Below are 9987 nucleotides of genomic sequence, written 5' to 3'. Positions count from 1 at the left end.
CCCAAACCCCAAGCTACAAGTGACGCCTGACACAGGTTGGACACTTGTCAGCTTGCCGCAAGTTTTGATGGGAAATGTAGGCATCCTGGTTTTACAGCTTGGCTCTCCATTACAGCTGCAAGGCCAGGACGCCTACATTTCCCATCAAAACTTGAGGGAAGCTAACAAGTGTCCAACCTGTGTCAGGTGTCACTTGTAGCTTGGCTCATAGCTACAGTGGAGAAAGAGAAATAAGAGTATTGTGGCACCTTAAAGACTAAGACATTCATTGCAGCATAAGCTTTAAGGAGTCACAGGACTTGGCTTTTGTTTGTTTTTTTGCAGCACTCCACTAACACAGCTATCCTGCCAATATTTGTAACAGATAATTAGGCAGCTGTGTTTCAGGAATTCTGTGTGCAAATTCTGAAAATCTCCACCAAATTTGTTAATGCATTCTGGTTCAATAGGCACATTGTTACTTTCTTTGGCCAGCTCATGTCCGTGTATCTTAAAGAAAAGAAGAAATTGCATAGCTCAGTGATATGATCTAGTTCATACTTACCCGGGTTTCACTTCGGGAGGGCGTGGCAGTGGTTTTGCAAAATCTTTCTTCCCAACTAGCCAGTATGTCTCTTCTAAGCCTTTCCCCTGGAAACATTAAGCACTTAAGCTGTCTGAAACGTTTCCTCCAGCAGACACACATTAGATATTAAGACATAACCTGCAAGCCTCAAAGATTTCCACGTGCAAGTGAAATGCTCGCTTGCAATTGTCCTATTGAGAAAAATCAGACTCAACAATTGCTGTAAGCCAGGGGTCCCCAACAGCAGCAGGACTAAAGTCCAGTGGCATCTTAGAGAACAACAAGATTTCCAGCGTATGAGCTATCAAGAGTCAGAGCTCCTTGGTGTGCAAAGAAGAGAGCAGTGACTCTTGAAAGCTTACACCCTGAAGATCTGGTTGCTCTTTAAGAGTGTGACTACAAGTGACTTTCTCCAGAGCAGATCCCCGGGAGCAGGCAGCCTGCAGGACGCCCTGGGAGAAAGTAGCAGCTGCCCGCCCCCAAACGAAGCCCTCTTGTGGCTCTTCAGGCAGCAATTCTAACAGAGGGGAAGGACTACTTGGACTTCATTTCCCAGGAAACCTTGCGAGAAAAATCTAGTGTTCTCCACATGGAGAAAGTCACTTGTAGCTTTGCTGTCAGGTGCCACTGGACCGTAGGTGCCTGCTGATTGGCCATTGGAGATGTGGTGGGCTGTACTGATGGGCTGTACTGATTAAAACATCATTTTCTTCCATTCTTCCATTATGTCCCCTGCAGGGTGTTGTGCTCTGCAGACAAGCAACTCCTGGTGGTCCCCGGCCCGAAGGACATCCGTCTGGCCTCAACCAGGGCCAGGGCTTTTTCTGCCCTGGCCCCGGCCTGGTGGAACGCTCTCCCGCTGGAGATCCGGGCCCTGTGGGACCTGTGACAGTTCCGCAGGGCCTGTAAAACGGAGATGTTCCGCCAGGCCTTTGGCTGAGTGCCAGCGGGTGTCCTCCTTCTTCCATCTAAGACCACCACTTCTTCTGGGGCTGCCCTCGGCCATCTGCTATGCCCGCATACGGACTCCCAATATTTGTTTAAACAGCCTAATCCTGGACTATTTTAATGACTTTTAAAAAAAATATTATTGATTTTATGGTTTTGTGACTTTTAATGTATTTTTTGAATGGTGTTAGCTGCCTTGAGCCCATCTGTGGGGAGGGTGGGGTATAAATAAAATAAAATAAATACATAAATAAATAAATAAAACTACCACCTCAGTATTGATTTTATTCTCATTCACACAAATTTTTACTCTTCTTGTCCCCTGAACTTGGGCGTCCTCTGTGTGTGTGGTTGGCTCCGCCTCCTGTGACAGCCATTTTGTTGTTGCACCCACCACCCTGTGTCAGAATTTCAGGAGTCCCCACAGCTCAAAAAGGTTGCAGATCTCTGTTATAAGCAATCTAACGGGATGAAATCCTGTGCACAGAGATTCTTTTGTAGTGACAGTGGCCGTTTCCACATGCTGTTAAAGAGACGGTCTACTTACTGAAGGCTGGTGGGTTTTTCCACAGATTCCAGATGCCTCCGATTTCAAAGCCGAAGCAGGCAGTTTGCCTTGCGTCTAATCAGTGTCTTTTCTGAGGGCCAAGCTACAAGTGACGAATGACACTTGAACAGCAAGTGGATTGAGTGGAGAGCATGTGAACAGGGAGAAATACACTTGCTGTTCAAGTGTCATTCGTCACTTGTAGCTTGGCCCTGAGACCCCCGCTCTTTCCTGTGCCGGGTCAAGGACGCTGATCAGACGCAAGACAAACGGCCTGCTTCTGCTTTGAAATCGGAGGCATCTGGAATCTGTGAAAAAAAACGCCAGCCTTCAGTAAGTAGACCGTCTCTTTAACAGCATGTGGAAACGGCCAGTATTTGTATTAAATATTCTTGTTGGCATGATTATTACAAATGAGCAAGTACAGAATCATGGCAAATATTCTTGAAATACTCTCACCCTGACCTGGTGAGCAGTGCTAGGGCAGTTCTCAAACTTCGTGAAGTAAGACCTGCCCTTAAACTTATTGTGCTTTTGGGGGCCCACCATGCAAGGAACTCCATGTTACTTTCCCCCTCCCCAACATAAAACACAAGAATCTCAAGTCTGTTAACAATAAACCCATTCCTGTTTTCTTTTTGTAATCAGGAAGAAAATTGATTCATTTGAAATGTGGTGCTGGAGGAGAGTTTTGCGTATACCACGGACAGCCAAAAAGACAAATAAGTGGGTTCTAGATCAAATCAATCCTCCCTAGAAGCTAAAATGATTAAATTGAGGTTATGGTACTTTGGTCACTTCATGAGAAGACAAGACTCTTTGGGAAAGTCAATAATGCTAGGAAAAGGGGAAGGCAGCAGCAAAAGAGGAAGACCTATGAAGTCTTTCCTTCATAGGATCGCCATAGGTCGGAGGTGAGTTGATGGCACATAACACACACACACTTAAAAAATATGTCCTTCACATGCATAATAGGTAAATCCCACAAATGTGTTCTGCTAATGGTGGTGGCTTTCCTCTGGCACGCAGAAGCGTCTGCCGACACAAGAAACACTTCTGCTAATGGGAGACTCCTTATGGTGAGGAGAGCCTTGCTATTAGTGGAACAGACATCCAGGATCCATCCCCTAACAGCCATAATGCTGATTGAACAATGCCCGTGTAGCAGTGAGAGATATGGATGCTGTATGAGTAAAATTCAGTGCATATAAAAAAAAAAAGAACGGAGATTAAAAATTGTAGGTTTGATTTACTTGGGGAACAACAACATCAAAATGGAGGGTTTGGGGGGGCTCAAAACAGTAGGGATGAGAAATTTAAAAATATCTGCAGGGAATTGCCTGCACAAGACCTTTTGGTTGCTTGTCCAGATATGAATACCCCAGGGCAGTGGTTCTGAAACTGGGGGTTGTGATTATCTCATGGGTAGGCCAAGAGACCCTCCAGAAGGAGAGCTAAGAGTAAAGCCTCTGGGAGGGTACAGGACAAATTTGGGTCTACAGAGGGAGCCTCTGCGGTTTAAGAATATTATACATTCATCAATACTGTGCGCGTGTTATGTGCCCTCAAGTCACCTCCGAACTACGGCAACTCTGTGAAGGAAAGACCTCCAAAACATCCTATCATTAACATACTTGCTCACATCCTGCAAACTGGAGGACGTGGCTTCTTTCATTGAGTCCAGCCATCTCGTTTTTGGTCTTCCTTTTTTCCTACTGCCTTCTACTTTTCCCAGCATTATTGTCTTTTCCAGTGAGTCTTGTCTTCTCAAGATGTAGCCGAAGTACAATAGCCTTAGTTTTGTCATTTTAGCTTCTAGAGAGAATTCAGGCTTGATTACAAAAACAAAATAGGATTGGGAATGGCCTTCCTCTTTTCCTGCTGCCTTCCACTTTCCCTAGCCTTATTGACTTTTCCGGCGAATCCTGTCTTCTTGTGATGTGACCAAAATACGATAGCCTCAGTTTTGTCATTTTAGCTTCTAGAGAGAACTCAGGCTTGATTTGATCGAGTACCCATATATGTTAAGAATCAAAACTGTATAGCTTGTGTGCATGCTACAAACTGATATAGACAACCCACAGTGAAAGCAAAGAATCACACAACCATCTACAAAAAATGTAACTGAATAGCTAAAGAAATTAAACAGGGAATGTTTGCTCTCTAACATGCCCCTTTCCCTGATTCAACAGCAGAGGCTGTGTGCCTGGAGCTCTTTTTTTAAAAAAGGGGGAATCCTGCTGAGTAGCTGTTTGAAAGGGGGCTTGGGACCTTCCCCACTCCCCCTTCCCAGCCAAAAAGCTGATCAGTGAGATTTTTCAAAGGGTTCCATGCAGCACAATGCATGCTGTGTCAGAGTGCGGCCCTGAGAAAAAGATTTTTATAATAATCTTTGTTGTAGGGGAAACCTTTGAACCTGACTTTGAAATCTGGCTCACCCCCTCCTCCCCTCCCTTTGCACCTCCCTTCCCACTCCCAAATATAAAGGTGTTGTCTTTGGCAGAAGGGATCGGTCAGGTTTCCCACCAAGAATCTTTGGGCAGGGCCGTATTAACCCATGGCTGGGCCTGTAAACCTTCAGGTATTTCAGGCCCCCTTCAGCACTTCAGTCTTTCACCCCACTCCAGCAGACAGCCTTACCCTGGTATGGGAGGTACTAGTCCGCAGTACATAGCCCTAAATCCATTTTGAGGGTCTCTTGAAGAATTCTATTCATATATACTTGTAAGAGTATATATATGGATAAATACACCTTTTACACCAGGCGTATCCGGGCTTTAATTCAGACCACTTTAGGAGGTTACCATATGGTGGCTGTTTAAGATCTCTGCTTCCTAATTTTAAAGTGTTTATGTGGGGCTATATTTATATTTATGATAACTGTTATAAGATATGTGATGTATGCTAATTAGATTTTATAATATTTATATTTGTACTATTTTAACTGAAGTTTTAACTTGTGTAATTCTTACCAAATACGAGAATGTCTTATTTTACTAGTTTAAAGCTGGTTGTGAACTGAAATAAATAAATTCATTCATTCATTCATTCACCTTTTATGTATTGTATATATGTATTGTAAATACACCTATTGCTATGATGCAGAGCATAAAGTGCCTTTAACTATTGGAGCAGTGCCTCAGGAAAAAAAAAAATTGACAGGCCTCTAGGCTTCAACCTAGTCAGCCGTATGAATAATACGGCCCTGTCTCTGGGACGTTAGTGCTCCTTACCTTCAGCTCAGTTTTCCCTCGGAAATCTATTTTATAGCCTTCGTTGAGACTCTTTAGCGTTTTCATGGTGTTCTGGCTAATGTGAATTCTGTAAGCTGAGAGACAGAAGAGAAATAGTCAGTGAGGGGCCATGGCTTGATGGCACACCCTCTGCTTGGCCTTTCAGAAGGTCCCAGGTTCGATTCCTGGTATCTCCAGTTAAAAGGACCAGGTAGCAGGTGATGTGAAAGACCTCCACCTGAAACCTTGGAGATCGGCTGCCAGTCAACACCAACTTTGATGGACCAAGGGTCTGATTCTGTAGAAGACAGCTTCATGCCTTCATGCGTTCAAGTGATAGAAGTGGAAGCAGCATTAGAGGCCATTTAGTCCAATGCTCTCCTCAGTGCAGGAAACCCATAATACCTTGTGCCTCCCTGTCAGATAGCTGTCTCGCCCCTGCTTGAAGACCTCAGGTGAGAGAAATCCTCCCATCCTTACAGAACTGATTTTTGCTGATTCCGCACACATTGGATAATGCATTTTCAATGCACTTAAGCAATCGTTTGGAAGTGGATTTTTTGTTTCACACATGAAAAATTCAGTTCCAAATGATCTCTAAAGAGGATTGGAAGTGCATTATCCAACGTGTGCAGAATCAGTCTTTGTTGTCAAGCTGCTCTTAACTGTTAGGAAGTATCTTCTAATGTTCACCCTGTATCTACCTTCCTGAAACTGAAGCCTTAAGTGTGACATGTTCAGAATGCTGGATGATAATCTGAGAGACCCAGGTTCGAATCCCCTAATCTGCCTTCTGAAAGCTTGGAGAGGGACTTTGGGCCAGTCACCCAGGTGGGATATCCCACCTAAGTGGGATAGAACTACATTAGATGGACAGGTGTCATCAGGCTTCCAAGCTTTGAAGAGAGACTCTTGTAAATGCCACTCGCTCGCATTTCTTGTTGTGAGGCTAAGGTGTGGTGGAAAGCATTACATGTATGGATGGCCCTGGATTACAGAGAGTGGAAATACATGTTGCAGATTACCTGGCGATGCTCAAGGGCAGGATTTTATGTGCGGTCCACAATTCACGTGCAGGCTGTTCTTGCTTGGTATACATGCATGCAGCTTTCACGGGAGCTCCCTTTGTGTGATTGCATCTGCAAGTGATTCTGAAGGTCAAAGCACCAATTCAGCTCTGTTTTTGCTGCGAGAACAAGTACTGGAGGCTCCTTTGACTTGCCAATTTGTATTTCTTTAAGGTGTGAGAAAGCGTCAAGATCTGCCTTTCAAACAGAGGACTTCCGGTTTGGGATTCATGGAGGTCTAACGCAGCTCCATTTGTGGAGCTGACCGGATTGCCGTTTTAACCGGCCGGAGGGGTGAAAATAACCCGCGGCCGACTGCTCTCAGGCGGGGAGCAGGCAAAGAACGCTCAAGACCCTAGGGTGAGTTAGATCTCGGACGAGGGGGGGCTCTACACAAGGAGTCTCCCCCCCGATCCTTGAGGTCCCACCTTGCGACGGGTCGGCTATAATCTCTGCGGCAATTTTGGGGCCAATTCGGCTGGCATAAGACCTACATACCCAAGCTTCGATCGGGGAGGGAAGTCGAGAGGAGAATTTAAGATCGAAACAGCGATTACAACCCGAGAAAGCTGGAGAGAAGGTAAAGATCGCTATCTCTTGAAACGGGACAGATTGACAAAAACAGAGAGGAAAGAAAGTAGACTTTTAAACTGCAACAGACTAGCGAAAAGGAGGTGAAGACTCGGCAGGAGTTGTATTTTAAAAGAGACTAAGTTTAAAGAAGTTATTACAAAAATCGGACTATTGTTTTGAATACCTGTGGTTTTGGAGCTGTGGGAAAAAGACACCATCGCGAGACCTGCTGTGGGAAGACGGGAGACAGGAAGTGCGTAACAACAATAGAGTGGCTGGAGGGAAGCGGCCCTTGCCAAAGGACAGGAAGTGGGGAATCGCCATCTTTGAAAGTGGAAGGGTCGTGGCTTCAGCGGAAGAGGAAGTAGGCCATCTTGGATTATAATAACATAGAGAAACCATAGAGAAAAGACGCCCGACATTTTGGATATAAAAAATTAATTTTGGCAAAGATTGGGACATTTAAAAAAAAGGAAAACGTTTAATTATACGCCACGGAGCTGAGGAAGAGAGCAGATTCGTGGGAGCGAGCTAAAGCAAGCCCCACGATGTCGAAAAAAGAGTGGCAATCGGCAATAGAAAACTTGGACAAAAAACTTATAGACATGATGAAAGAACTTAAGGATACGAAATTGGAGCTTATTAAAGAGGTCAAGGAAGTTACACAGACAGTAAAGTCGGAGCTGTCAGAAGTGAAAAAAGGTGTGGAAACGATTAGCAGTGAATTACAAGGAACGCAGCAGAGAGTTAAAACAGTAGAAGACGCGATGGAGAATTTAATAGACACGCAACAAACAGAGATGAGGCTGGTGAAGGGGAGGATGTCAGTTGCAGAAACTAAACACATGGAGAAGCAGCTTCGTTTTCGTGGTCTGCCAGAAGTGGAAGGGAAGTCAGCGCAAGAACAGATGACTGAGGTGCTGGCTGATTACCTGGGGAAGGAGGAGGAGGAAATTGTGGCTATCCTAGATGTGGCGTATCGTGTGAACTCGAGAATTGCAACCCAGAGGAAACTACCAAGGGATGTGATTGTGCAGTTTACAACTAGAAATATGAAAGAGAGGATTGTGACCAAACAATTTCAAGATCCATTGGAGATTGATGGCAAGACGATTATTATAATGAAGGAACTGCCCAGATCAGTGTTATTGGACAGGAAAAAATATAGAGTGCTAATTCAGACTTTGAAGGACATGAATATCAGATACAGATGGGAGTTACCGGAAGGAGTGTCCTTTGAGTTTGGAGGGGCAAAAAAACGTATCAGATCTGAGCGGGAGATGGAGAGATTTATCAAGGACAATGAAAAAGACTTACCAACAAAACCATGAATATGGAGTGTAAAGTATTATCTTGGAATATAAATGGACTAAACTCACCGAATAAGAGAAAAAATATTTTTCATTGGCTACTAAAACAAAAATGTGATATTGTTTGTTTGCAGGAGACCCACATTAGAAAACAGGATGTAAAATATTTAAAATCTGGAAAATTGGGCAAAGAATTTGTAGCGGCTTCCAACAAGAAAAAAAGAGGAGTGGTGTTGTATATAAAAGAGGAGCTGCAGCCAAAATTTGTTATGAGAGATGTGGAAGCTAGATTTGTAGCAGTGGAATGTAATTGGAACTTAAAGAGAGTGTTGGTAGTCGGACTTTATGCACCTAACGGTGCAAAGGAAAGCTTCTTTGAGGACTTAAGGAAGCACCTAGACGATCTTGTATATGACCAGATAATTCTTGCTGGAGATTTCAATGGAGTGACAGATTTGGAATTAGACAAAAAGACTACAAAAGCACAAAAGAAAAGAGGACTATTGCCAAAGCTTTTTTTTGAGTTGATTCAACAAGAGACTCTCGAAGACGTATGGAGGAGAGAATATCCTAAAACCAAACAGTTTACTTTTTATTCTGCAAGGCATCTTACATTATCAAGAATTGATATGATCTGGGCCTCAAAGGACTTAGCGCTATGGACTAAGGAGGTAGAAATAATGCCGATGGTAGGCTCAGATCACAACCCAATTATGTGGAAATTTGGAAAAAGGAGAAAAAGGAAAGCCTGGAGAATAAATGAGGACCTGTTACAGGAAAGTGAGAATATGGAAACACTGAGAAGAGAGACTAAGTTTTTTATACAATACAACGTGAATAAAGAAGTACCAACCAGTAAAGTTTGGGACGCGTACAAGGCGGTTGTAAGGGGCATACTAATGGACTTAAATGGTAGAGCAAGGAAAAAGAAAGAGGAGAAAAGACAAGAGATTGAGGAGAAAATAAAGGCCAAAGAAGTACAGTTAAAAAAGAGACCAGGGAAAAAGAAAATACATCAGGAAATCAAAATTCTTCAAGAACAGTTAACAGCAATGAGTAACAAAGAATTGGAGTGGAACCTTAAAAGACTGAATCAAAAAGCTTTTGAGGGTGCTAATAAACCTGGGAAATATTTGGCATGGCAATTAAAGAAGAAAAGGGAAAAGAAAATAATAAATAAAATTTGTGAAGAAAACAAAACGTATTTGGAGCAGACTACCATTAGCAGAGCCTTTTATAAATTTTACGCTAAGCTGTATAATAAAAAAGAAGTAAACAAAGAATCAATAGCATCATATTTGGAGAAAACCAAACTTCCAGAGATCTCGGAAGCTTGGAGAAATAAGTTGAACAGTGAAGTAACTGATGAGGAAATAAATATGGCAATACAATCCGCAAATCTAGGAAAGGCGCCAGGGCCAGATGGACTTACGGCTAAATTTTATAAGACAATGGCCAATGAACTGGCACCATTCCTAAAAGAGGTGATGAACGGAGTTTTTAGGGATCAAAGAATTCCAGACACTTGGAGCGAAGCGAATATATCATTGATCCCAAAAGAGGGCCAAGATCTGACTAGCGTGAAAAATTATAGGCCTATATCACTACTCAATAATGACTATAAAATTTTTGCGAAGATATTGGCGGAGAGATTGAAGGGGTGGCTCTCGGAAGTCATAGAGGAGGAACAAGCAGGCTTTTTGCCAGACAGACAAATAAGAGACAACTTAAGGACAGTGATCAA

General features: G+C 43.3%; 1 protein-coding gene across 1 annotated transcript in view; it reads right to left on the bottom strand.

Annotated features, from left to right (window-relative positions):
• Positions 1-540: 540 nt before the first annotated feature.
• The window catches only part of LOC129326333 (retinal guanylyl cyclase 2-like), a 60715-nt gene continuing 51268 nt past the window's right edge, over positions 541-9987 (bottom strand). The window contains exons 16-17 of the mRNA XM_054974488.1: positions 5294-5388; positions 541-630 (exon numbers count right to left, since the gene is read on the bottom strand). Of these exons, the coding sequence (XP_054830463.1) occupies positions 541-630; positions 5294-5388 (185 nt within the window). The remainder of the gene's footprint in view (positions 631-5293; positions 5389-9987) is intronic.

The sequence above is a fragment of the Eublepharis macularius genome, chromosome 3 (genome assembly GCF_028583425.1).
Source record: "Eublepharis macularius isolate TG4126 chromosome 3, MPM_Emac_v1.0, whole genome shotgun sequence".
In the NCBI taxonomy this organism is placed as follows: domain Eukaryota; kingdom Metazoa; phylum Chordata; class Lepidosauria; order Squamata; family Eublepharidae; genus Eublepharis; species Eublepharis macularius.
This window is presented reverse-complemented; position numbering and strand designations above follow the sequence as displayed.